At 46.5% G+C, this 23,383-nt stretch overlaps 2 protein-coding genes across 4 annotated transcripts; both read left to right on the forward strand.

Annotated features, from left to right (window-relative positions):
* Positions 1-1,007: 1,007 nt before the first annotated feature.
* Positions 1,008-10,466, forward strand: RABEP2 (rabaptin, RAB GTPase binding effector protein 2). The gene is made up of 12 exons (XM_061590201.1): positions 1,008-1,481; positions 1,809-2,039; positions 2,856-2,977; positions 3,086-3,205; positions 3,811-4,131; positions 4,655-4,750; positions 5,124-5,222; positions 7,268-7,408; positions 7,533-7,710; positions 7,942-7,953; positions 8,057-8,133; positions 10,176-10,466. The coding sequence occupies exons 1-12, from the start codon at positions 1,475-1,477 to the stop codon at positions 10,236-10,238; spliced, it is 1,467 nt and encodes a 488-aa protein (XP_061446185.1). The 5' UTR covers positions 1,008-1,474; the 3' UTR covers positions 10,239-10,466.
* Positions 10,467-16,108: 5,642 nt separating this feature from the next.
* On the forward strand, positions 16,109-21,698 carry TUFM (Tu translation elongation factor, mitochondrial). Of its 3 annotated transcripts, XM_061590883.1 has the most exons (11): positions 16,109-16,216; positions 18,142-18,188; positions 18,302-18,464; positions 19,117-19,283; positions 19,544-19,648; positions 19,800-19,964; positions 20,057-20,189; positions 20,284-20,388; positions 20,586-20,737; positions 20,977-21,096; positions 21,276-21,698. In XM_061590883.1, exons 1-11 carry the CDS (start codon positions 16,162-16,164, stop codon positions 21,447-21,449), a joined length of 1,386 nt encoding a protein of 461 aa, XP_061446867.1. In that variant the 5' UTR covers positions 16,109-16,161; the 3' UTR covers positions 21,450-21,698. The 3 variants fall into 3 exon arrangements, with proteins under 3 accessions (XP_061446867.1, XP_061446868.1, XP_061446869.1); XM_061590884.1 differs by lacking the exon at positions 20,977-21,096; XM_061590885.1 differs by lacking the exon at positions 19,800-19,964.
* Positions 21,699-23,383: the final 1,685 nt, after the last annotated feature.

Here is a 23,383-nt window from a genome sequence, read left to right on the forward strand (position 1 = left end):
ACACTGGTGCGCCCTAAGAGGTGGCTAGGTGTGCCTCAAATATTATGAAGGTATATTTTAAAAATGAGAAGAAACCCATTTGTATAGGGTAATAGTTTTCTATAGTTTATTTTTATTCATAGTTTAAAATATATTAATATATTTTTAATTTTGTACACGAAGTGTGCCAGGAAATTTTAGTATGTTTTACAGTGTGCCACGAACCAAAAGTTTGAGAACCACTGCATTCCACTCTGAATAAACTACTGGGATCTGAATACCAATTCGGCCCCAAACCATAATATACATTAATCCTAGCTGCTGACTTAATGGGAGCTGTAATGTTTGAAGCTTGTTTTTACTAGACGTTTGATAGTACGCAGGCAACTGGCTTTTTAAAAAAATTGCTGGTGTAAACTTCCCACCTCTTAACACCCTCCCACACATCCCAAAATATATTTTTCTTCAAGCGTCATCCTAATTCTTACTGTAGAAGCGGGGAGGAGCACTGCTAGGACTCTTAATTCAGCAAAGTGAGAGCTGAGGACTGTGCTGGAAGTCACACCCACTTCTCTGAAAAACCAAAAACGCTGACTTTTCCCTTTCCTGCTCCGGCACAATCTCCACACCTAACAATTTCCTAATCTCTATCCTTCAAGCCACCTCCCTGATTACTGGCATTAAAGAAGAAGGGGAACGGGGACAAGCCAGGGGTTTTCTGGTAGGGAGGGTGCAGTAGGCTCCGGGCCTACTGCAGCAACAGCAACCTAGTATTTTGGGAAAAGTACCAATGGGAAAAAGGAATGATCCACGGACTGAGCCTTCAGGCTATTCTTTCACATTTGCACAAGTGCTCCGTTGCAGTCATCCCGCCCATTGCATCCAGTTCTGCCAAAATTTAGGCTGCAATCCAATACACACTTACCTGAGAGTAAATCCCATTGAATCCAATGGCGCTGAGTAGACGTGTATTGGATTGCAGCCTTATTTGAGGTTACTGTGACGCGGCCCCTGAATAGAACATATTCTTCAGAATCAGGATTCCGGTTCGGAACACCCTCAGCACTAAATAATAAAGGCCGGATAGCCTCTGAGCATAAGGCAGAGTGCGCCTTGCACGCTGAGGAACCACAGACTTGCTTCCTAACCCCACCCCCTCAATCAGCAAGCAGGTCTTTCCCAAATCAATCCATGGACTTTGGAGGCTGTCTTGAGCCTCAGCGCCTTTTGCCCCACAAACGCATCTAAGGCATTGCCTGCAGCGGTGAAAGCGCCATTTCGGCAATTATCGTGCTGGCTTCTCTTCGGGCTGAGAGCGAAGAGGCATCGGTACCCTTCCTCTTCGGCGGAGCTCAGCATTTCCAGCCATATCCGGCGCATTCACTTGTTTTCGGTCATTCCCGTGTTTGCTCGGCTATTTCCGGTTCCGCTCGGGCAATTCCGGCTCCGCTCGGTCTTCGGGAAAAGAGAAACAGCAACAGAAGCCTTTTGCGGGATGGAAGGTACGCGCGAATGCCCCCCTCCTCTCTGCGCGGCGGGCAGGGAAAGAGGGCGGGAAGACGGGAAGACCCGCCCCTCGCGGCTCCGGTAGTTGCTAGAACGGGGCTCCGGTTTGGGTTGCGCATAGACTGGGGGAAGGTCATAGGTCACGGTTAGAGTTAGGGTGTTTGGTCCAGCCCCGCAGAGCCATGTGTAGAGCGAAAGGGCAAAACTTAGAGCTGGAGTCAGGGGTTAAAAGGTTAGTCATGTGAGTTCATGGGGGAGGGACTTTACAGGTCCTGGGTTCAAATTAACTTCCGTTCTAATTCTGTATCTATTTTTTCCCTAAGAACCTCAGCAGGTGAAGGATGTGGGTGCCCCCCAAGACCGGGACCTCCCCCGAGACCCAGACCCCGAAGAGACAATCCAAAGACTGCGGGCCCAGTTGGCGGCTGCACTGGCTGAAGTGGAGACTGTCCGTGCGGTGGCCGCCGTGAGTGAAGGCACCAAACATGAGGCTGTGGAGGCTGTCCGACGCCGGTGCCAGGAGGAGGTGGCTTCCCTGCAGGCCATCTTGAAAGGTGAAGGGGCTTACGTGCTTGGCAGCGAGGAAGGGACAGCAATGGTCTTTATTTTCATTTGTTTTCTAAGCTGCCCTTCATCCTAGTAGGTCTCAGGGTGGTATACAATAATGAGAAATGTAGTATAATTAAAAACAAGGCAACAGGTTCCTCCAAGGAACTGAACATAAGAAAAGACCCGACTGGATCAGTCCAGTGGCTCATCTAGTCCAACATCCTGTTCTGACCATCCAGATGGGAAGCCTTGAAGCGGGACCTGAGCCCAACAGCGCTCTCCCCACTTGGGAGACCCTGCAACTGGCATTCAGAGCTATACTGCCTCCACTAGCGGGGGTAGAACAGAGACATCGTGGCTAGCAGCTGTTGGTAGCCTCATGCTCCATGCATTTGTCAAATCCTCTTTTAAAGCCATCCCTGCCTCTCATGGGAGTGAATTCCATAGTTTATTACAACTATGCGCTGTGTGAAGAAGTACTTTCTTTTGTCTCCTGACTCTCCTAACATTAGGAACATGGGAAGCTGCCTTATTCTGAGTCAGAGTATTGTTCCATCTAGCCCAGTATCATTTACACTGACTGGTAGCAGCTCTCCAGGGTTTGAAGCAAGTGTCCTTCCCAGCCTTATATTTGAAGATGCTGGGGATTGAACCTGGGACCTTCTGCATGCAAAGCAGGTGCTCTCCCATTGAGCCCTTCCCCAAACATTCCCCATCATTCAGCTCCACTGAATGGCCTTGAGTTCTAGTATTATGTGAGAGGGAGGCAGGACCACAGTTTTGTGCTTGCCTCACGTATATGCCTTCTCCCTTTTATACAGACACTATCTCCAGCTATGAGGCCCGTCTCTCGGCTTTGGAGCGTGATGGCCGGGAGAATGCTTGGAGCCGTTTGCTGCCAAGGACCAACCCCCTGGACTCATTGGAGAAACAGATGGAAAAGGTAAGTGATGGACAATCTGGATCTTTCAGATTTGCTGGGAAGGCACTGACCTCAGGTTAGGATGAAGGCTGTTGGTATTCCCTCTCTCTGCTCCCCCCTCTCCCACAGGCACAAGAGGACACCCAGCGGCTCCGGGCCATTGTGCTTCCCATGGAGCAGGAAATTTCAGAACTGAAGGCAAAGCTGGCACATGCTGAGGGGCTAGTCCAGGAGCTGCAGGTTGAGCAGGTGAGTTGGGGTGGCAGGTGGAAAGGGGGAAACAGGACACAGAGGGATACGCAGGAGCTGGAAGGGATTGGGTGGCTTCAGAGCAGCTCCCAATAAGGTGAGAATACAGTTTGGGAAGCAGCTGAGTAAAGAGGGAAAAGGGCAAGATGCAAAATGTGTCGGAAGGTGGTCATTGTTCCAGAATAAATTCATATACAACCTTTAGGTATGCTGCACTAGGGCCACAAATCTGCATCTGGATGTTGCAGGTATTTCTCTCAGCCAATGCAAATTAGCATACAAGTTGATTTGAGTGCAATGCCCAAGTGATGGTGGGACAAACTAGAGCTTGTTGGATGGCTACAAGTCTGGGAGAATCATGGGATGAGTCACTAACGGAAATTAATGGTAAGCTACCAATTAGATGTTTTGTGTTCCACTTCAGGCTCAAAATTAGAAGGCTCAGGAAACAGCAGGACCTTTCTTAAGCTTTTGGTAACACCGGCCCACCCAACCCAGGCACCAGGCTGTTGTCCAGCTGTTGGGATTTAGTCTTTTCAGGACCTGTTTTTGGCAGGCTGGCTTTGTGAGGGCCTCCTTACTCATTCCTTTTTCTTTTTCTTCAGCGTTCTTTATGTAGCTCAGCTGAATCCCTCCTTGCTGACCCTGAGGCTGTGCCCTCCGATGTGCCTGGAGATGACCATGTTACTTTGGGGGAAGGAGGAGTAGCTGAGAAATTTGCCCGTAGCCTTGATAGTGTCTCCATTGCCTCTTTTTCCTCCTTGGCACCAAGTCCTGGGCCTTCCACGCGGCGCAGACGCCCCCCTAGCCCTGAGACAGCATCGATCGCCTCCTCCACTGGGACCCTGGTGCCTGAGACCATCTATTTGCCACCGGCTGGGTACCAACTGGTGCCTGAGCCTGAATGGACGCACCTTCACGGACAGGTATGTACGCAGAGCAGAGTGGTGGTGGAGGAGGAGGCAGGAAAGGTATTGGTGGTTATCTGTCTGATTTATGGCTGTTGGGAACACGCAACAAGGCTGCTTTGGTTGTGGTGCCGCAGCTGTGAACTACCCACCCCCACCCCAAGGGAACCCTGTCTGGCTCTGTTACTGGTGGCGGTCTGCCAAATAGGAAGGACAAGGTCCTTCGGTAGGGCTCTTGGGGGAGGATCTGTGTCTGACTTCTGTTATCGCTGATGGTTTTGAGCGCTGTGCTGTGTTTTCCCTTCAGTTTTGTTTTAGCTGCCTTGGTGGGTCTTTTGAAGGCAGAAAAGACGAATATTAAATATTTTTAATGTTTTGTAATCAAGTTTATAATCCCCAAGGCAAACATTCCTGTGTTTCTTAAGCAGAGGGTTCCTTTGATATTTTGTGAGCGGGGGGGGGCAGGGGGGATGTTGGAGATGAGAGAGGTGATGCCAGAGTGCGTCCTGCCCTTGTTTTGTTCCTGGCTTCTTTCTTTCAGGTGCGGCAACAGCGGGAGGCTCTGGAAGAGGCAGCACGGGAAAAGGCTGGCTTGCAGGAGGCACTGAGACGCAGCAGTGATGAATGCAGTAAGCAGGTGGGTTTGTAAGTGCATTGCCCTTGGGGCTGGAAGCTTAACTCATATTAGTGGGTCCATGCTGGTTGTTGCTATTAATTTTGTGTTGGATTTCGACCATGCTTTTCTCCCAAGGAGCTCCGAGTGGTGTACAAGATCACTCACTCTCCTCTTGCCCCCCCAATTTAATCCTCACAACAACTTTGTGAGATAGGCTAGCCTAAAGATAGTGACTGACCCAAGATTACCCAGTGAGCTTCATGGCTGAGTGGGGATTTGAACTTGGGTCTTCCGAGTCCTAGCCCAACACCTTAATCGCAACACCATGTTGGCTGCTGTATAAAATAGCAACTTCATCTTTCACAAATCGATTTCTCTCTCTCTTTTTGATCAGGTCCAGGTTCTTTTGACTCAGATCCAGACCTCAGAGCGCCTTCTCCAAGGCCTCCAAGCCACTGTGAGTGAAACCCAGCGCCAGACTCAAGAACAGATGGTGAGTGTGGCTTAGGGATGGCAGCGTTGGTGGTGAGCCCTGGCCTAGCGGGAGGAAGACTTGGGTCAGGCTGGCTCAGTTGTGGAGCTGGATGCAAACTCTACCTCCGGTAGCGTGGGATTGTGGTTTAGGAAGGAGAAGGTTGTGGGGTCTTGGCGAGGGTTGGTTCTAAATGTTTCAGCCCCTCTGTGGAGGCTGCTGAAAAAGTGGCTCCCTCACTCAACTGCTGTGTCTGCTATATAGAAAGCCTCTTGCTTAATGCTGTACATTGGCCCAAATGCATCCAGATACTTTGTGCCAGCACTGCAGCACATTACTAGTGACCAGCTGGCCTTGTGTTCTGGGGAAGAACTATGCACTGTGCTGCTCTTATCAGCAATGTGTGGGGCTTGGAACTCCATTAATGGCTGGGCTTGCAGCATCCATGTTCCAGTGCTGGCATGAAGACCTTGCAGTATATTTCTACTGATGCATAGGATGAAGGGCCTTGTGTTTTGTTTACTTATGTTTATGTCCTGCTTTTCAGCTAAGAACATAGGAAGCCGCCTTATACTGAGTCAATCCATTGGTCCTTCTAGCCCAGTGCTGTCTACACCGACTGGCAGAGGCTCTCCAGGGTTTTAGGCAGGAGGCTTTCCCAGCTGTAGCTGGAGATGCTGGGGACTGAGCCTGGTGCTCTGTTACACGATGCTCTGTTGATGCCCCCCAAAGTGGTTTACATTGAAAATCCATAAAAACTACCATATAATTAAGGATGCCTTGGGTGGTGAGGTTTGTTGGAAATGGGGCAAGAGCAACTCCTGTTTTGTTCTTTTGTTTATGTTCCAGAAGGGAGATAGAGTTAGGGTCCTCCAGATGGATAGGCTTGATTACCTTTACCTGTGATGCTCTGACTGACTTCCTTCCGTCGTTAGACTGATATGCTTAGGGAAGCTTATCTGCCCCTCCTCCTTCCACCCTTTCCCTTCTTCTCTTCTTCAACTGTCTGAGAGAGAGGAGACATCCCTTTGTCTCTGCTCTCTCGTTCCTGAGCCATGAGGGCAACTCCCAAACCTGGGTGTTGCGCCTCCAACTTACTTAGTTAGAACTAGGTATGCCTTTCTTATCTACTATGTATTTCTATAAATAAAGTAGCTTTTCCTATTTTACTAAGTCTCAGTGATCCTAATTGCAGGGTAAAAGCCTGCCACTTACATAAACACACACACTGGCACAGACGCATCTCAGACCGTTGACAGTATCTTCTAATATCTATAGAAATTTACATAACAGGGTTAACCTCCTCTTCTGGGTCCCTTGATACAGTCCAAGTCCTTCTCCCTACCCCCTAAGAGGGAAAGGGTAGAAGGTGCTGCAGATAGATTCAGGGCTGACTGCTAATAAAGGTGTCAGCTTACAGAGGCAGTCCTTCCACAGATTTGCAGTCCTCTGGTCCCTGGCAGTTAGCAATACAACCCATGTTCCAGGCTTACCCCTCCCTTCTAAATACCACCTGCCCCTGTATAGACCAGTGAGATCACTTGGATCATGTGGGGAAATTTTAATCATGACACCACAGTCTCCAGAATATCACAGAATGGTGACCCAGAAGTGGGCATTTTCCATCATTCCCCCTGCACTTGTGGAATGTGAAAAATAAAGCATCATCCATCAGTTGGTTCAAGGGTCTTGTAAAGACATCCTTGTCTTTGTCCATCAGTTCTGTGATACATAAGACTGGACCCCATTATTACTTCCTGTTTATATCTATATAGATATAGATATATATCTATATAGATATATATAAACCTGTTTTATTGGTTTTTATGTTGTATCTCAATTTTTGTGATGCTTTGTGATTGCTTTTACGCTGCTTTTTGTATACTGCTCCGAGATATTAAGTGGTTTAGAAACATAAAGAAATAAACAGAATAGTGTGCCTCGTGCTATAGTAGAAGTGCTGTTCTGAATCAAGGGGGCTGTAACTTTTAAATTGTCCCTTAGGTATCCCTGGTCCAAGGCTGAATAATGCATTTTTCTCATGCCCCCTTTGCTTGCCTTTCCAGGCTGACCTGGCTGCGTCCCACAAGAGCCTGAGCTACGAAGTGCAGCGCCTCAATGCCGAGAACGAGGGGCTGCGGGGGGCATGTTCCCAGGATTCCTGCCCTCCGGATGACGGGAACAGGAGCTTGCCTGGCACTGTCCAGGTAATTCATGGCCTGCCTCTTCCACATATTGTGGGGAGGATGTGGGATACTGGCATGGGATGGGTGGAAACTGCAGCATCGTGTCACATAGCTGGGCGGTGGTCTTTCTCCCCTGACTCCTTAGGAGCTGCAGGCCTTGGTGCACCAGCTGAGACAAGAGTCTGCCTCACAACTCCAGGCTGCAGAGCACCAGGCCGAGCGGCTGCGAATCGAGATTGTGTCTCTGAGGGAGCGGCTGGACGAGGAGGCAGCATCTCAGTCGGGACTGCAGGGGGCACTGGAGAGAGAGCAAGAGGAACGAGGTGGGCAGGAGGAAGGGGGACCTTTTAAGTGCAAGGACTATGTGGGGGTCTGTTTGGAGGGATAGGAGCAGACTCCTGGAACTGGCCTGCGCTGGTTTTCAAAAATCCAGTCATTTGTGCATTTTAAGAGTTTGATGTTGGAGCCTAGGAATTTGAAATGTCTAGCACTGTGGATGTGACTAATGTTTCTTTCTTCTTGTCTGTTCCTTCCTTGTGGCTTCTGGCTGGCAGAGCTTTTGCAAGGTAAGTCCTGTGAGTGTGAGTGTGTGTGTGTGTGTGTGTTTCTGTGGCGGGAGGCTCAACATTATGGTCATGGATTGAACCTTTTCTCCTTCCCAATCCTCAGCCTCCCTGAATAGCATCCAGAGCGAGATGGAGAGACTGCAGCAAGGGCAGGAAGAGGTGAATAGAACCCAGGGATGTGTGAGTTCTCCAGTTTCTTTTTCCTCTCCTGCCCTCCCATGATGTTTACCAAGAACCACTTCACTTCCCAATACCAGATACGATCCTCTTAATCTCTCCTGTGGCCTCCCTAGTCAAGACCAGATCTCCCCCTCCAGTGAGCCACCAAACTGAGTGGACTGCACACAGTGCTGTAAAACGGGTGGTCAAGCACCTGGGCAGGCCAAAATATATAACTGATGGGCTGTGGTTTCCTTGGTGGGTCACAACATAGGTAAACTGACCCCCAAACAAAATCATTTCAGTCTCCCTAGGCAGCTTGGGTGGTGGATTTTCCCAGCACATCCAAAGCCAAAGAGGCTGCATGCTTGTATGCTTTGCTGTAAGATAAGGATGAAAATTCAAGGGGCCAAATGCTGCCTCCAGGCCCCTCCATCTCCCTGTCAGGACTTTCTGCATCCTCCTGAATCATACCCCTCACCAGCCTTGCTTTGCACCCTTCTCGAGCGTTTTTGCCTGGCTGAAATAAGCCCTTGAACTCTTGATAACACTGCTGCTTGCCTGCATGGAGAACAGAGAACAATGTGTCAGTGCATAGAAACTAGTCTACTGTGCAAAGGTTAAATTCACATGTGTTGCTTTAGCAATTTTGCCTGTGGCCCTTGAGCTGAAAAAGGTTCCCCACCCCTGCTGTGAGATCACAAGGGAGAAACCTCAGCAGCAGAAAAAGCCTCTAACATGCTCCAGGCTTCCTCCCACAAATAAGGAGGGGGAGCCTCACAGATACTTATACTGTAGTGATTGGGGACTGGCAGGTCAACACCCAAACTCTTGTCTGAATATGCCAGAGCAACCTCAAGAGACTTTGGATTCATTTTTTTTTAAGCATTAGTTTTCTAGCTTATGGCCCATAATAGGAACCGACTACACCACTTTGGGGGAGTCTGTCTTGCAATTTGAGAGCCATGGCTCTCTGCCAACTCACCCTTCATAATTCTGGAGTGAGTCCCAAGAGACGGTGCTGGGGAGAATGCAGACTTTAGGGCAAGGCTGGGAACCTGTTGCCCTCCAGGTGGTGTTGAACTACAGCTCCCATCATCCCTGACCATTAGTCATGCTGGCTGGAGCTGATGGGAGCTGGGAGTCCAGCAACATCTGGAAGGCCACAGGTTCTCCGTGTCTGCTTTAGGGGGTGGGAGGGGAAGGGTCATGGTTGAATTTAAGTCAAGGAAAAGGTGAGAAGCACCCTTCATGGATATAGATCAGATTTTTTCAGGACCTCCAAAGGCTGTCCTGTAAGTGTTCTTGGGAAATTTGGTCCCTTGCGTACTTTCCTGTACAGCAAAGATGCAGTGTGCAAATCACCTTTGGTGAGCAGCAGTGGCCCTAGGTGACCCCAGCACCAGTTTCCTTCATCACTCTCTTCCTTTGCCAAAATGACATTCTTTTCTGTAACATCTCCCTTTTTCTCCCCCCCAACATTTAAATGATGGTTTTTTTCCTGTGCTGCAATTATTAGCTGTTGGCAGGGTTGACTTTACCACTGATGCTGGGCATGCAGAATTCAGCATCCTAGGAATCGCAGCTTTCAGTTTTGAGGGGGGGAAACACTTTTTTAGTCCTTAAGCACAAGAAGAAAAGTTTCAAAGGTGTGCCATGTCTGGTGAGATATCAGAGTAAGGAGGACTGATCATTGATCTAGTGTAGCTCTTTGTCCTTCTTTGCATCACCTCGGTCCAATGGTGAGGTCCTGTATGCTTCACAGAATTGGGAGATACAAAAGTTGTTAACTCCAGTAATGAAACATGAATTAGAAAATCATGTTTTGGTTAAGGTAGGAACAGACAAACGCTTGTGTTAGTTGCCATTCTTGTAATTCATTGTGGGGAAGGATGGGGAACTATGGGCTGGACTGGATGTCTTGCTGTGGTTGTGGCTATCGAGGATGGCATCTACTTCTCTTTTTGTATGTGTGTGAGGGTCTTTCTAGTGATGTTATACACTGATGGAGGCTTTGAGAGAGAGAACCTGCGGGCTCATTCTCCTTCTTTCTTATTCTATAGGTGCAGGTTGATGCCCCTCCTCTGGGAGAAGCCAGTGGCCTTCAGGATAGACCAGAACCTTAGAATGAGGATGGGGGGGAGGTCAGGCCTGCCCTTCTTCCCCTCCCCGGCACAACGGGAACCTCAGGGAAATGATGACCTGCCAGGCACCAAAGGGTCACCTCTTCAGAGCCTTTCCGGGTCCTCTCTCTAAATGGGTAGTAGAATGGCTGGGTCTCACTTCTGCCCCCCGCCTGCCCCACCTGACACTGGAGCTTCCAGACCACAATAAAAAGAGATTTTTGTACCTTCTTCTGACTCTGTGTCTCCCTTCCTTGAGTAGCTGAATGGGCTGTATGGTGGGATGGTAGCAGTAGCACAAATCTCCATTTCCTTGGGAAGAAATTCCCGAGGGTTCAGAAATTAGCTTTCTGCTTACCATCTTGGACCATAGAGAGAGATCCTAAATGTGGGCTAGAATGACTAGTCACAAAAATGTATAGGAATCATAGAGTTTTTGGAAGATCTTTTTACCATACTTTCAAATCTCATGCCACTAGTCTTTTTTCTGTATGAAAAAGAAAGCTGTTCTTGGCTACAATACTTCCTGGGTGTCAGTTGGTTTTGCTCTGTTCATCAGGAACATATACCGCGTTTGACCATTTGTCCATCTAGTTCAGTGCTGTCTACTGAAGCTTATTTGGGGGATTATCTTTAATGAAGAGTAGGCTAGAAATGCTCTAAATAAATAAAATACACTGGGTGGCAGTGGCTCTCCAGGGCTTCAGGTCAGGGACATTTCCAGCCCTGCCTGGAAATACTGGAGATTGAACATTCCCAGCCTTACCATTGAGCTACAGTCCTTCCCCCTTGGCATGTCTAAGATGAAGTCCCTATATACTTTGCATTGGAAGTTACAGGTGGAAACACATTTTTTAAAAAATACATAGGCTGACAGTTCTGTCTTCCAGAGGGGGAGCTGTGTTAGCCTTTAACAAAAACAAGAGTACTGGAGCACCTTAGAGAGCCAGTGTGGTATAGTGGTTAGAGTGTTGGACTATGACCTGGGAGACCAGGGTTCGAATCCCCACACAGCCATGAAACTCACTGGGTGACCTTGGGACAGTCACTGCCTCTCCATCTCAGAGGAAGGCAATGGTAAACTCCCTCTGAATACCGCTTACCATGAAAACCCTGTTCATAGGTTCAACATAAGTCAGGATCGACTTGAAGGTAGTCCATTTCCATTGTAGCACTTTATTAAAGCCTAACAGACTTCCAGTGGCACCACTTTTCAGATTAGAGCTCTCTTCTGGAGATAAGAGACTTCAATGGTTCGATTTTTATACCTTTTTTGGCCTCTTCCTGCCCCTCACTGGGCCATCAGTAATAGCTGCTGATAGGAAACACTCCCAAGATTTGTAACTGTGATTGTATAGCAGTGTTCTTCCCAATCCCAAAAGCAGACATGAGTTCATACTCTTTGTAGTTCTCATTGGTAATGTCATTTGGAAAATGTGACTTACTTTATTATTATTTTAAAACATTTACCCTGCCAGTGAAAATGCAAACACAGCTCATTGTTGTTTTCCCCATAGTGCAGAGGATGGGAGGGCTCAACTGAGAAAGGGGATTACAGCAGCCCTGCAATGGATGTAGACTACTGTTAATAGTGCCGGCTAGAAGTGGGACTGAGGCTGAAAGAGAGTAGCTGATATCCTGCAGTCTAGTCCACTGTACAGGTGTAGATTCATTTGTTTAGGGAAATCTAATTGGGGCAGGGAACAGCTCTGAAAGGGATTGCAGCAGCAGCACTGCGGGAAAGGCAGCAATTAACCTTTTCCCTGAAGACCATTTTTGTGAAAAAAATCGTACACAATCCAATACTTTTTCCTTCTTGGAGGCACCCCACCCCAAAATATTCTCACCCCTCCTGGAGACTGCATTTTATTTACCCCCCCCCAGCCATGATTAATTTGAGCAACAGGCTTGTTAAATAGTGCTTTCAAATGCTGTAGTGGAAGATCTCTGTTCCTCACCTTTTTTGTCTGTTGCTTTCTCTTGATGGCTAGTTTGGATTTCCAATAAAAATTCATTTTGTTAAATTGTTCCCAGTTCAAATTCAATACACAATTTTGTTTTAAAAAATATTTATATACTACTATTCATAAAAAACCCCAAAGCTGCAAAATATATAAATACATGATAAACCATATAGAAATTTAAAATCAAAAGTCATGAATTTGCAGGCTGCCAGCCTTGTGGGTCACTTTAAGATGGCCAGTGTATGTGTCAGTCTGTGTGTGTGTCAGTCAACCATCGGATCTATGGGGAAGTGTGTTTAATTTTAAGATCACAAATGCCACCAACCAAGGCCTTGAGGGTACTATATAACTACAATCTCTCTACTTCTTTGGTGGTTTTTTGGCCTTGAGATGGGTCTGTTAGAAGGGTTTCCTGCACGCTCTTCTGGGTGTGTAGAGGCAGTGATCCTAAATCACCCCTTTGGAATTAGACAGGTACCAGTTCCATGGAATAAGGCTGACAGTTCTCTCCCCTCACCACAGAGACTTAGTTAGGATATCCTATTTCTGAATGGAAGTACAGTTGTTTTCAATAAAAGTTGGAAGGGGGGGCATGTATGAGAAGAGTATTCATAGAGATAGAAAAGGATTATACGCCATCACAATTTTTGAGAACACTTATAGTCATGAACAAGTTTTTCTCTTGTTCCTATGCAAAGCCATCTAAAGCTTTCACTAGAGAAAAGTAAAGACATAGTAGAATGATGCCACTCTTGCGGCCATCAAGACTCCATGGCCAGTCCAGAGCCCTCAACCTCAACCTCTTGTTCCCATATGATCTTAGTAACTTTGTCATTATGTGCCTTCAAGTCGATTACGACTTATGGCGACCCTATGAATCAGTGACCTCCAAGAGCTTCTGTCCATGAACCACCCTGTTCAGATCTTGTAAGTTCAGGTCTGTGGCTTCCTTTATGAAATCAATCCATCTCTTGTTTGGCCTTCCTCTTTTTCTACTCCTGTTTTTCCCAGCATTATTGTCTTTTCTAGGGAATCATGTCTTCTCATGATGTGTCCAAAGTATGATAACCTCAGTTTCGTCATTTTAGCTTCTAGTGATAGTTCTGGTTTAATTTGTTCTAACACCCAATTATTTGTCTTTTTTGCAGTCCATGGTATGTGCAACTTGTCACTTGGTCAGTAACTAAGCCTAAGCACATGTAATTTAAACAATTGCACATTCCTGCCCTATGATTCCTAGGCCTCTTTCCTCCTGACATGTTCTCTCCTGCATTGCATTTTTGTTTATAAGTTCCTCTAGAGAGGGATCCATCCTCTTCTGTTCTGTTAAGCACACAGAATCATGCACGCTGAGCATTACCAAGCAGATTGTTTCACCTATCAGTCGCTTTGCTTATCAGAATACATTCTAGCTCTGATTTGAATGGATTGTGCCTTTTGCATTTCATTTCCTTTTGCCCTCTCTGTCTACAATCCCCCCTGCCCCATCTGTGTGTGTATGAGTCACACACACAGTGCTTTTTTAGGGTTTTTTTTAAAAAAAAATGAGGTGCCAGTATTTATTTATTTTTTATTATTTCAATTTATATACCGCCCTTAGCAGAATAGCTCTCAGGGCGGTGAACAAACAAGATAAAATACAATATATCATAATAAAAATCATAAAAACATATACAAACAAACAACAAAAAACACTACAAAAACACAATACGACAAAAATTAAAAATACGGATTAAAAGATTAAAATGGTTAAGAAAATTAAAATGCCTGGGAGCATAAAAAGGTCTTTACCTGGCGCCGAAAAGATAAAAGTGTAGGCGCCAGGCGTACCTCTTTGGGGAGGCTGTTCCACAACTCAGGGGCCACCACAGAAAAGGCCCTAGATCTAGTAACCACCCTCCGGGCTTCCCGATGGGTTGGTACCTGGAGGAGGGCCTTAGATTCTGAACGAAGTGAATGGGTAGGTTCGTATCGAGAGAGGCGTTCCACAAGGTATTGAGGTCCCACGCCGTGTAAGGCTTTATAGGTAAGAACCAGCACCTTGAATCTCGCCCGGAAGCAAATAGGAAGCCAGTGCAGGCGCGCCAAGACAGGTGTTATATGCGAAGACCGACTGGTCCTCGTCAGTAGTCTGGCAGCTGTGTTCTGCACCAGCTGAAGCTTCCGAATTGTCTTCAGGGGCAGCCCTACGTAGAGTGCATTACAGTAATCCAATCTTGAAGTTACTAGAGCGTGAACAACGGAGGCGAGGTCGTCCCTGTCCAGATAGGGGCGTAGTTGGGCTACCAGACGAAGATGGTAAAACGCATTCCGTGCCACCGAGGCCACTTGGGCCTCGAGAGACAGGGAAGAGTCGAGAAGAACCCCCAAACTACGTACCTGTTCCTTCAGGGGGAGTGTAACCCCATCCAGAACAGGGTTAACATCCACCATCTGAGCAGGGAAGGCATTCACCAACAATGTCTCGGTCTTGTCTGGATTGAGTCTCAGTTTATTAGCTCTCATCCAGTCCATTATCGCGGTCAGGCAACGGTTCAGCACATCAACAGACTCACCTGAAGAAGATGAAAAGGAGAAATAGAGCTGCGTGTCATCAGCATACTGATGGCAACGCACTCCAAAACTCCTGATGACTGCACCCAGCGGCTGCATGTAGATGTTGAAAAGCATGGGGGACAAAACTGACCCCTGAGGGACTCCGCAATGGAGAGTCCATGGTGTCGAGTGATGTTCCCCAAGCACTACCTTCTGGTGACGATCCGCGAAGTAGGAGCGGAACCACTGCCAAGCAGTGCCCCCGACACCCAACTCCGCGAGTCTCCTCAGAAGGATACCATGGTCGATGGTATCAAACGCCGCTGAGAGATCAAGGAGAATCAACAGAGTCACACTCCCCCTGTCCCTCTCCCGACACAGGTCATCATACAGGGCGACCAAGGCTGTTTCGGTGCCAAAACCGGGCCTGAAACCGGATTGAAACGGATCTAGATAATCAGTTTCATCCAAGAGTGCCTGGAGTTGGCTGGCAACCACCCGCTCCAAAACCTTGCCCAGAAAAGGGACATTCGCCACCGGTCTATAGTTGTTTAAATTATCTTATATCTTGATAAAAATACTGTAGGTACAAGCACAAAATTTCTGCCATGGACAGGAAAAAAACTTCATACCAGTAAGTACCATCAGAAAAAAGCACCTTTTGAGAGTTACACCTTTTGCATCTGATGGATGTGGATTCTAGCTCAGGGTGGACAGACTTCAGGCTTGTGGGATCTACTTTGTTTTTTTTCTAGAAAAAAAAGGGGGGATGAAAATATTCTGCAGTAGCTTATGCCATGAAGCTCACTGTGTGACCTTGGGCCAGTCACTGCCTCTCAGCCTCAGAGGAAGGCAATGGTAAACCACCTCTGAATACCACTTACCATGAAAACCCTAAGTCAGGATTAACTTGAAGGCAGTCCAGCTTTTGCCATAATAAATTAGTTAGTCTTTAAGGTGACACAATACTTTATGTACATTGAAGGTGCTCCTAATATAACAGTAGTTTTTTACTGGAATTCCAGGCTTAGGTGTATCACTTAGCTTCCAAATTGTACTATAATATAAAAGGCATAAGATCTGAGTTAAAAAGAACAGGAACGGCTGTCTTTGCTGTTACCTCTTTTGGGAGTGGGGTGGAGAAGTCATCTCCACTAAACTCCTGGTTTTCTCCATGGTTTCCTATGGAAATACCTAGCCTGTAGGTTAAGGAGGTAAAAAAAAAGTGTCAAAACTAACCTGAAAATCAACCCTCCAATGAAATTGTAAACTGAGACCAACTCTAGGGACATGCGTCCTCTTGTCCAAGGATGGCGCCTGTCCACGGTTACCGGAAGTTCACCCTATTAATGCCTCTCTAGTCCTTTCCTATCTCTGTGCGGATATTATACGGGGCTGGTGTGTTATTACTTCCGGGAGGAGCTAAGATGGCGAGCCGCGCGCTGCTGGTGGCGCGAGGAGGACTCTGCGGTGGTGTTATCGGTTGGTTGGGTTAAACGGCCAGTATTGGGGAAGGTGGCGTGTTATTGTTATGGCGTGTGGCAGGCAGGCAGACAGACAGACAGAGAAGCGAAAGGCTTCCCTCCTCCTTCACAGCCTCTCCCCTAGGACCTGGGAGGCAAGATGCCGTGACCTTTTGTGCTTCGGTTCTGCCATTCATGCTATTCGGTCCATTACGACCCCCCGCCTTAGCATTGTTCTAGGGGTCTGATGTGGCCACGCTACATCACGGTAGACCTCGTCGGGGGGAGGAGGGGAAGCACGGGGGGAGAAGGAGACGCCCCTCATTTCCCCCTGGAGATATGGGTCTGTGTGAGGCCGGCCAGTCGCTGCACCCCGCCAATCCAGCATTCTTCCTGCCGCTCCTCGTCCTGCCCTGCGGCGAAGGGATGCAGTTTGTGCTGATCTTGGCGCGGTGGGGGTCTCCCTCCGTACATCCATTACGGGCTTTGACTATAAGCACGTGAGACGGTCCCAAGTATTAGGTAGATTACGGTAGCATCGGCGGGACGAAAGCTGCTGACGCGTTTCACTCCACTTTTGGGTCCAGTAGAGACCCAGTATGGTGTAGTGGTTAAGGTGTTGGACTACGACCTGGGAGACCAGGGTTCGAATCCTCACGTAGCCATGAAGCTCACTGGGTAACCTTGGGCCAGCCGCTGCCTCTCAGCCTCATGAAAACCCTATTCATAGGGTCGCCATAAGTCGGAATTGACTTGAAGGCAGTACATTTACATTTTCGGTCCGGTAACAAAGAGATCTCTTTTTCACCCCAGGGAGGAGGGAAATGGAAAGGCTTTAGAAGTTGTGCATGCGTCCCTGTGAGACAATAATTCCCCTAGGGGTCTACAAATTATGATTGAGTTTAGTCTAGCCTTAGTTTCTACTAGATTCCTCTGGAGTTCTCTCCCACCATGACAGTGCAAAATACTGTATGAATTCATTAACACAGATATTGTCAGATGAAGTTTTGTAAGGTTTTATGTAGGCCATTTTTATGTTTTACGTTCAACCTGAGATTTATTTCACAGCTTTTGACAAGATTTCTTTCAGCTTAAGACTGTTGTCCATTCCCCCCGTATGTTTTATATAAGTTCAAATAGTAATAATCACAAGCAATAGTAAGAGCAGAGAGGGTCTGTTGCTGTAATTATTCTGTGGTTTTGTGGAAGCCTGACTTTGCTACAAATTCACCTGCATTTAGTGTTAGGTAACTGAAGCTATTAAAATTTGTATTTCAGGCTGTGTACACACCAGACCTTTGAAGCACATTCCACCCCCTGCCCCCGAATTCTGGGAACAATCATTTGCCCCTCACAGACCTACAATTCACAGCACCCTTAACAGTTCCCAGGATTCTTTTTTTTTTTTTTTTTGGCGGGGAGGGGGGAGAGAATATGCTTAAAGTATCTGGTGTATACACAGCCACAGCCACTATCCCAGTATTGATTCCTGGCTCCAGTTGAAGTTCTCCAAGGTATCAGATGTCCCATGTTGTCATAAAAGAGGAATAACTATTGTGTGTTTCTGTTGGTTTGAATTAGCATCATAAAATACACAGTACCATAACATAGATGGTCTTGTATTCAGTGCATTGTATAAGCAAGGTGGTTATATGGAATACAGAGATTATTGTTGTGTGCCCTCCATGCAACAAAACAACATGTCAGATGATGCTATTCATGTTTATTTTAAACATGCTTAAATTCACTTAAAATTACCTTATTGCTGTTGCTGCTTTGAAGGTTATGGGTGTTGACACAAGAAGGAAAGGTAGAGAAGACAGGGAGATCAGAATGTGCAAATATAATGTATTTATTATAAAGCACTGCGCTGTATAAAATTAGACCCAAGTTGATGGAAGATTCTTATCATGGTGGTGATCACCCATTTTGTTTGTCTTGCAGGCCTCCGTGGCTGCCTGACTCGTTATCTGCACAGTGTTATAGCCACGGTAAGAAGAGTCCTAGGCTAGAATGGGGATGTGATAAAAGGTTGTGGTATTGTCACAAGGTCAGAGGACAGAAATCCTGACAGACACTAGTGTCTCTGTTTGTTCTTCTGCAGCCATCCTTGCCCACCACAGCCTTCCATGGCCAAACTGTCCTTGCACGAAGTTTTGCAGTTGAAGCAAAGAAGACATTTGTACGAGACAAACCACACGTCAATGTTGGAACTATTGGGCATGTGGACCACGGCAAGACCACATTAACAGCAGCCATCACCAAAAGTGAGGGGTGGGGTGTTTTGGTAATGGCTATTAGAGAAAGACCAAATAGGTAGAGAACTGACCTGGCTCTCTAACCACCATGCTTTAATTTTTGAGTGTGCTCCTCCCTGAATTTAATACAAGGTTGGGGACTTTATCTACCCCAGACCAACAGTTTTAATTTCTACAACTCCTGGACCTGATAAAAGCTGCTAGTTTAAGAAAAGTCAGCTGGAATCCAGGAGGCAAATCCAGCTCTCAAAGGCTTTCCACAAAGCCTCCAGTATAGCTCGAATCCCAAAATCTCACACCACTGTGGAACGCTTCACTGCTGAGACATAGGCAAAGGCCTCCGCAGTTTGAACAGCAAGACATGTACTATACATCTCAGTTGCTCAGTCCCTTGACAAGCCTGGGTGTGTGAAAATGGGCCCTTAGGTGTCCAAAGGAAGGGGCCAAAGCCTCAGACTTCAGAGAACGGAGTTCAGGAGCCCTTTGGCTGTGCCTGCTGACCTATTCCTACACTAGCTAAGACATCGTCTTTGCTGAGCTTTCAGTCCTTGAAATATGGTCTCTCTTTTTTAAAAAATTGCTGCTGACCAGGGCACCATAGTAACTTTTCTTTTTAGAAAACTCAAGAACTCTGTTCACCCCCTTCTACTGTTCCTTCCAGTTTTGGAAGAGGCTGGAGGTGCGAGGTTCAAGAAATATGAAGAAATTGATAATGCACCAGAAGAGAAGGCACGTGGAATCACAATCAATGCCTCACATGTCGAATATTCAACAGCCAACCGCCATTATTCCCACACAGATTGTCCTGGGCATGCTGATTATGTCAAGGTATGTGTGAGGTAATGGGATTCTAAGAAAGCCCTGAAAACTCCCATGTTCCTTAACCAGAATTTCTAACAGAAAATGCCTGATACCTGCAAATTTTCAAAATACTTAGCTGATTAAGGAGGACTGCCAAGATCTAGAATATTTCCTTATATCCGTATGATGGATAGTTTCATCCAAGCCATATCAAACCTTATGATGCTGGTTTCTCAAAGAGTCCATGTGAGAGAGAAACCATAGCCTGACATGTTCCTTTTGTCTAGAACATGATCACTGGAACAGCACCACTGGATGGCTGTATCCTTGTAGTGGCTGCAACAGATGGACAGATGCCGCAGACAAAGGAGCACCTTCTGCTTGCTAGACAGGTGAGGTTGTGGTCTTGGGGTGAAGATGGTTATGGTGATCTAGTGTGTACTTCTGAGAATATCTTGGGTGCTTCTCTTGAGCAGGGCTGGAAGTCTTGAGAAGGGTGCAATGTATGTATGTGTTGTCATTTTTTCCCCCCCATCACCTCAGATAGGAGTGAAGGATGTTGTAGTGTATATCAACAAAGCTGATGCAGTCGATGATCCAGAGATGTTGGAGTTGGTGGAGCTGGAGATCCGTGAGCTGCTCACAGAGTTTGGCTATCAGGGAGAGACAACTCCTGTTGTTGTAGGCTCTGCTCTGTGTGCCTTGGAGGTCAGTGATGTTTGTACACATGTGGGTCTCTGAGCCTCATTTCTTGGCATTATTTCTTACCTTCTTTAATCTTCTGTCCCTGCTCTTTGCAGCACCGAAACCCAGAGTTGGGTTTGAACTCTATAATGAAGCTGTTGGATGTGGTGGATACACACATCCCTTTGCCACAGCGTGAGCTTGACAAACCCTTCCTGCTTCCCATAGAGCACACTTACTCCATACCAGGTACTAAACCTCTTTAGTTGGTCACCCTTGCTTTAAGGGAGTGGCTGTCCTGTATCCCCATTGCCTATGCTAGCATAACATTGGTTTATTCCAGGCCGAGGCACTGTTGTAACTGGTACTCTTGAACGTGGTAATATCAAGAAAGGAGAAGAATGTGAATTCGTAGGGCACAACCGGAATTTGCGCTCTGTGGTAACTGGTAAGCCCTTTAGATTTTCCACAAGACTTCTCAACTTCCTGGTCCTGTCTTTTTCATGGTGTGACTGGGATAAATACCCTTATACTACTGAGGTTGCCCTTCATAGGAAAGTGGCAGTCACAAGAAGCAAAGTTGTGGTTGGGCGGGGGAAGGCTCCATGAAGTTTACAGTCAGTAATGATGCTCCATTGACTCCAGGTATTGAGATGTTCCACAAACAACTGGATCGGGCAGAGGCTGGTGACAATGTGGGAGCTTTGGTGCGGGGGCTGAAGCGAGAAGATGTACGGCGGGGAATGGTTATGTGTAAGCCAGGCTCCATTCACCCACACCAGAAGGTCGAGGCTCAGGTAAGCAGGCAAAGAACTACTAAACATCTTATAACAGGCATTATGATGGGAAGCTCTTTTCTATTCCATGGAAAAATGAAGGCAAGATAGAGCTAGATTACTACTGCTCTTAAGGCTTAATTTGAAGGTCATATGTTTCTGCTAGTACTGCTTATGCTAACAGTTTTTAAAAAAGCAGGGTCTTCCCTAATGTGCAATAGTTCTAGACAAGGCAAACAAGTCATATTTCCCTTTCCTAGGTTTACGTCCTGAGTAAAGAAGAAGGTGGTCGTCACAAACCTTTTGTTTCCAACTTTACACCTGTCATGTTTTCTCTGACCTGGGACATGGCCTGCCGTGTAGACTTGCCCGCAGGGAAGGTGTGTCTCTATCAGTCTTTCTCTACCCCACCCCTTTTCCATAAGCATTGCTGAAAGGTTTTTCATGTCATCTTCATGGAGTAGTTATCTCTTGCTCTGCTTTATTTTTGATGCCTGTTCACTATAAACAGGCACAACAACTTCTGAGTATTTCACAGCTCTTTTCTTCCCTTCTTTAGGAAATGGTGATGCCAGGTGAGGATGCCTCCTTTGTTTTGGTATTGCGGCAGCCCATGGTTTTAGAAGAGGGACAGCGATTCACATTAAGAGATGGAAACAAAACCATTGGCACTGGAGTGGTCACAAAGACACTACCACTAACTGAAGCTGATGAGGAGAAGTGGGCAAAATAGATTCCTCTGAAGCATGTCTTATGAGGCTCTTTCAATCCACTGAATAGGAATAACGTAAAACCTGGCATTAAGTGAGGGCGTCACAAGACGTTATGGGCAACTCTTAGAAGAAAATCCCCGTTATTGGTGAAACTCCATCCAAAGTAAACTGCCTTGTAAGTGGTTAGCCCTCCAGTCTTGGCTGGGCTAAAGAGACAGTGGCCTAATGTGTTCTGGTCATTTCATTGGGGGGGGGGGAGTTGATTGAATAAAAGACTTCAAAGCTAAGTTTGAGTACTATTCTTTTAAGTAGTATGTAATTCTTTGTTTACCATCTCAAAGTGAAAAAATGGAAATGGACTGCCTTCAAGTTGATCCAGACATATGGCGACCCTATGAATAGGGTTTTCAAGGTAAGCAGCATTCAGAAGGGGTTTACCATTGCTGCCTCTGAGGCTAGTCCTCCCTAGGTAGCTGGGGCTTGCTCAGCTTGCCGCAACTGCCAGCTGGGGGGCAGCTAGGCTCCTTGGGACTATGCAGCTTGCCCACAGCTGCATAGGGAGCAGGGCACGTAGCCCCTGAGCCACTCACTGTGGGGGTGATCTTTAGCTGGCCCTTGACACCCAGGAGACACGAGTGGGGATTTGAACTCACAGACTCTGGCCTCCCAGCCAGGCTTTTAAACTGCTTGTGAGGGCAGTAGCACTTAGCAGCTGCTGTCACATAGCTCAGGAGAGTTTATTGAGCAATCCATAGATAATAAATCCGAGAGTAGTTCGTTGCATAGCACAATGGCTTGGATCCAAAGACTTCTTCCCAGAAGTAAAGTTTCACATTCCTTGTGCTTTCAAAGCCTAGGAAGGCATCGCTTTCCTGATCAATGTAGGATAGGAAAGGTTTCTTTGTCTTAAGATCAAACAAAACATATGCCATATTGCCATTCCTTCCTTACCAAATCCTTGCCAGAGAAATTTTCAGTCCCAAATGCAGAAGGTAAAAACTACCAAGAGGTAATAGAAATAGCAGTGCTTGAAACAGAAACCAGGAAGAGTGTGTAATTTGTCAAACACCTCCCAAGTACTACTGTTCAAAAATTACACATATCTGAAAATTGTCTTTCCAGCACTCATTGAAAGGAGTAACGTAGGGCAGTGACCTACTGCACAATAGAAATCTTATCCACCCCTTAGACAGAAAATTTCAATATGCATTGACTACATACACTTTCAAGGCTTGTATACAGTTTCTGTTGAATCCCACATAATATACACAATCCTGTTTATAACATAAAAGCATTAATTAGATGCAATTTGATTTAATCTTAGTTTAGTACAGGGGTAACCAACGTGGTAGGTGCCACTTACTGTTGGACTGCAACTCCCATCAGCCCCAGGCAGTATGTAACATGTGGAGGACACTATTGGTTAATACATGTTACGAGTCAAACTCTACATGTCAACTTTTGTTTCACAAGCATGACTGCTGTGAACAGAAAATTGTCAAGGAAAGAATTGCTAGATTTTCATTGCAGGTGCCCAGATGAGTGTATTTCCCAGTGCTGAACTGAGTGCTAAACCTGTGGCACTCCTGCTAATGTCGGGCTACAACTCCACTCATCTCACTTGCCAGAGCTGATTGACCCTGTGGAGAGGTACAGCTTTGCCATCCCTACCATAGTCCTAACTACTCTAGGCCTAGTTTCTTTAAATCCAGTTATGGCTATATGGCTTCCATATAAAAATCCCATGGAACAATCCTTTGACAGATGACAAAGGACAGCATACACCCAAATTTGCCCTAGGTAAGCCAGGAGGAAAAACTGGAGCACAACCTACTGAAGTTATGCAGGCTGTGGCACATGACCCTGTCTGAGCTGAGTAAGGGATGGAGACAACCCATCTGAACATCTTACTGGAGTAAAAACTCAGTTATGGCCACAAAGCAGCTCTATAATA

This window comes from Rhineura floridana, chromosome 11, assembly GCF_030035675.1.
Source record: "Rhineura floridana isolate rRhiFlo1 chromosome 11, rRhiFlo1.hap2, whole genome shotgun sequence".
Lineage (NCBI taxonomy): Eukaryota > Metazoa > Chordata > Lepidosauria > Squamata > Rhineuridae > Rhineura > Rhineura floridana.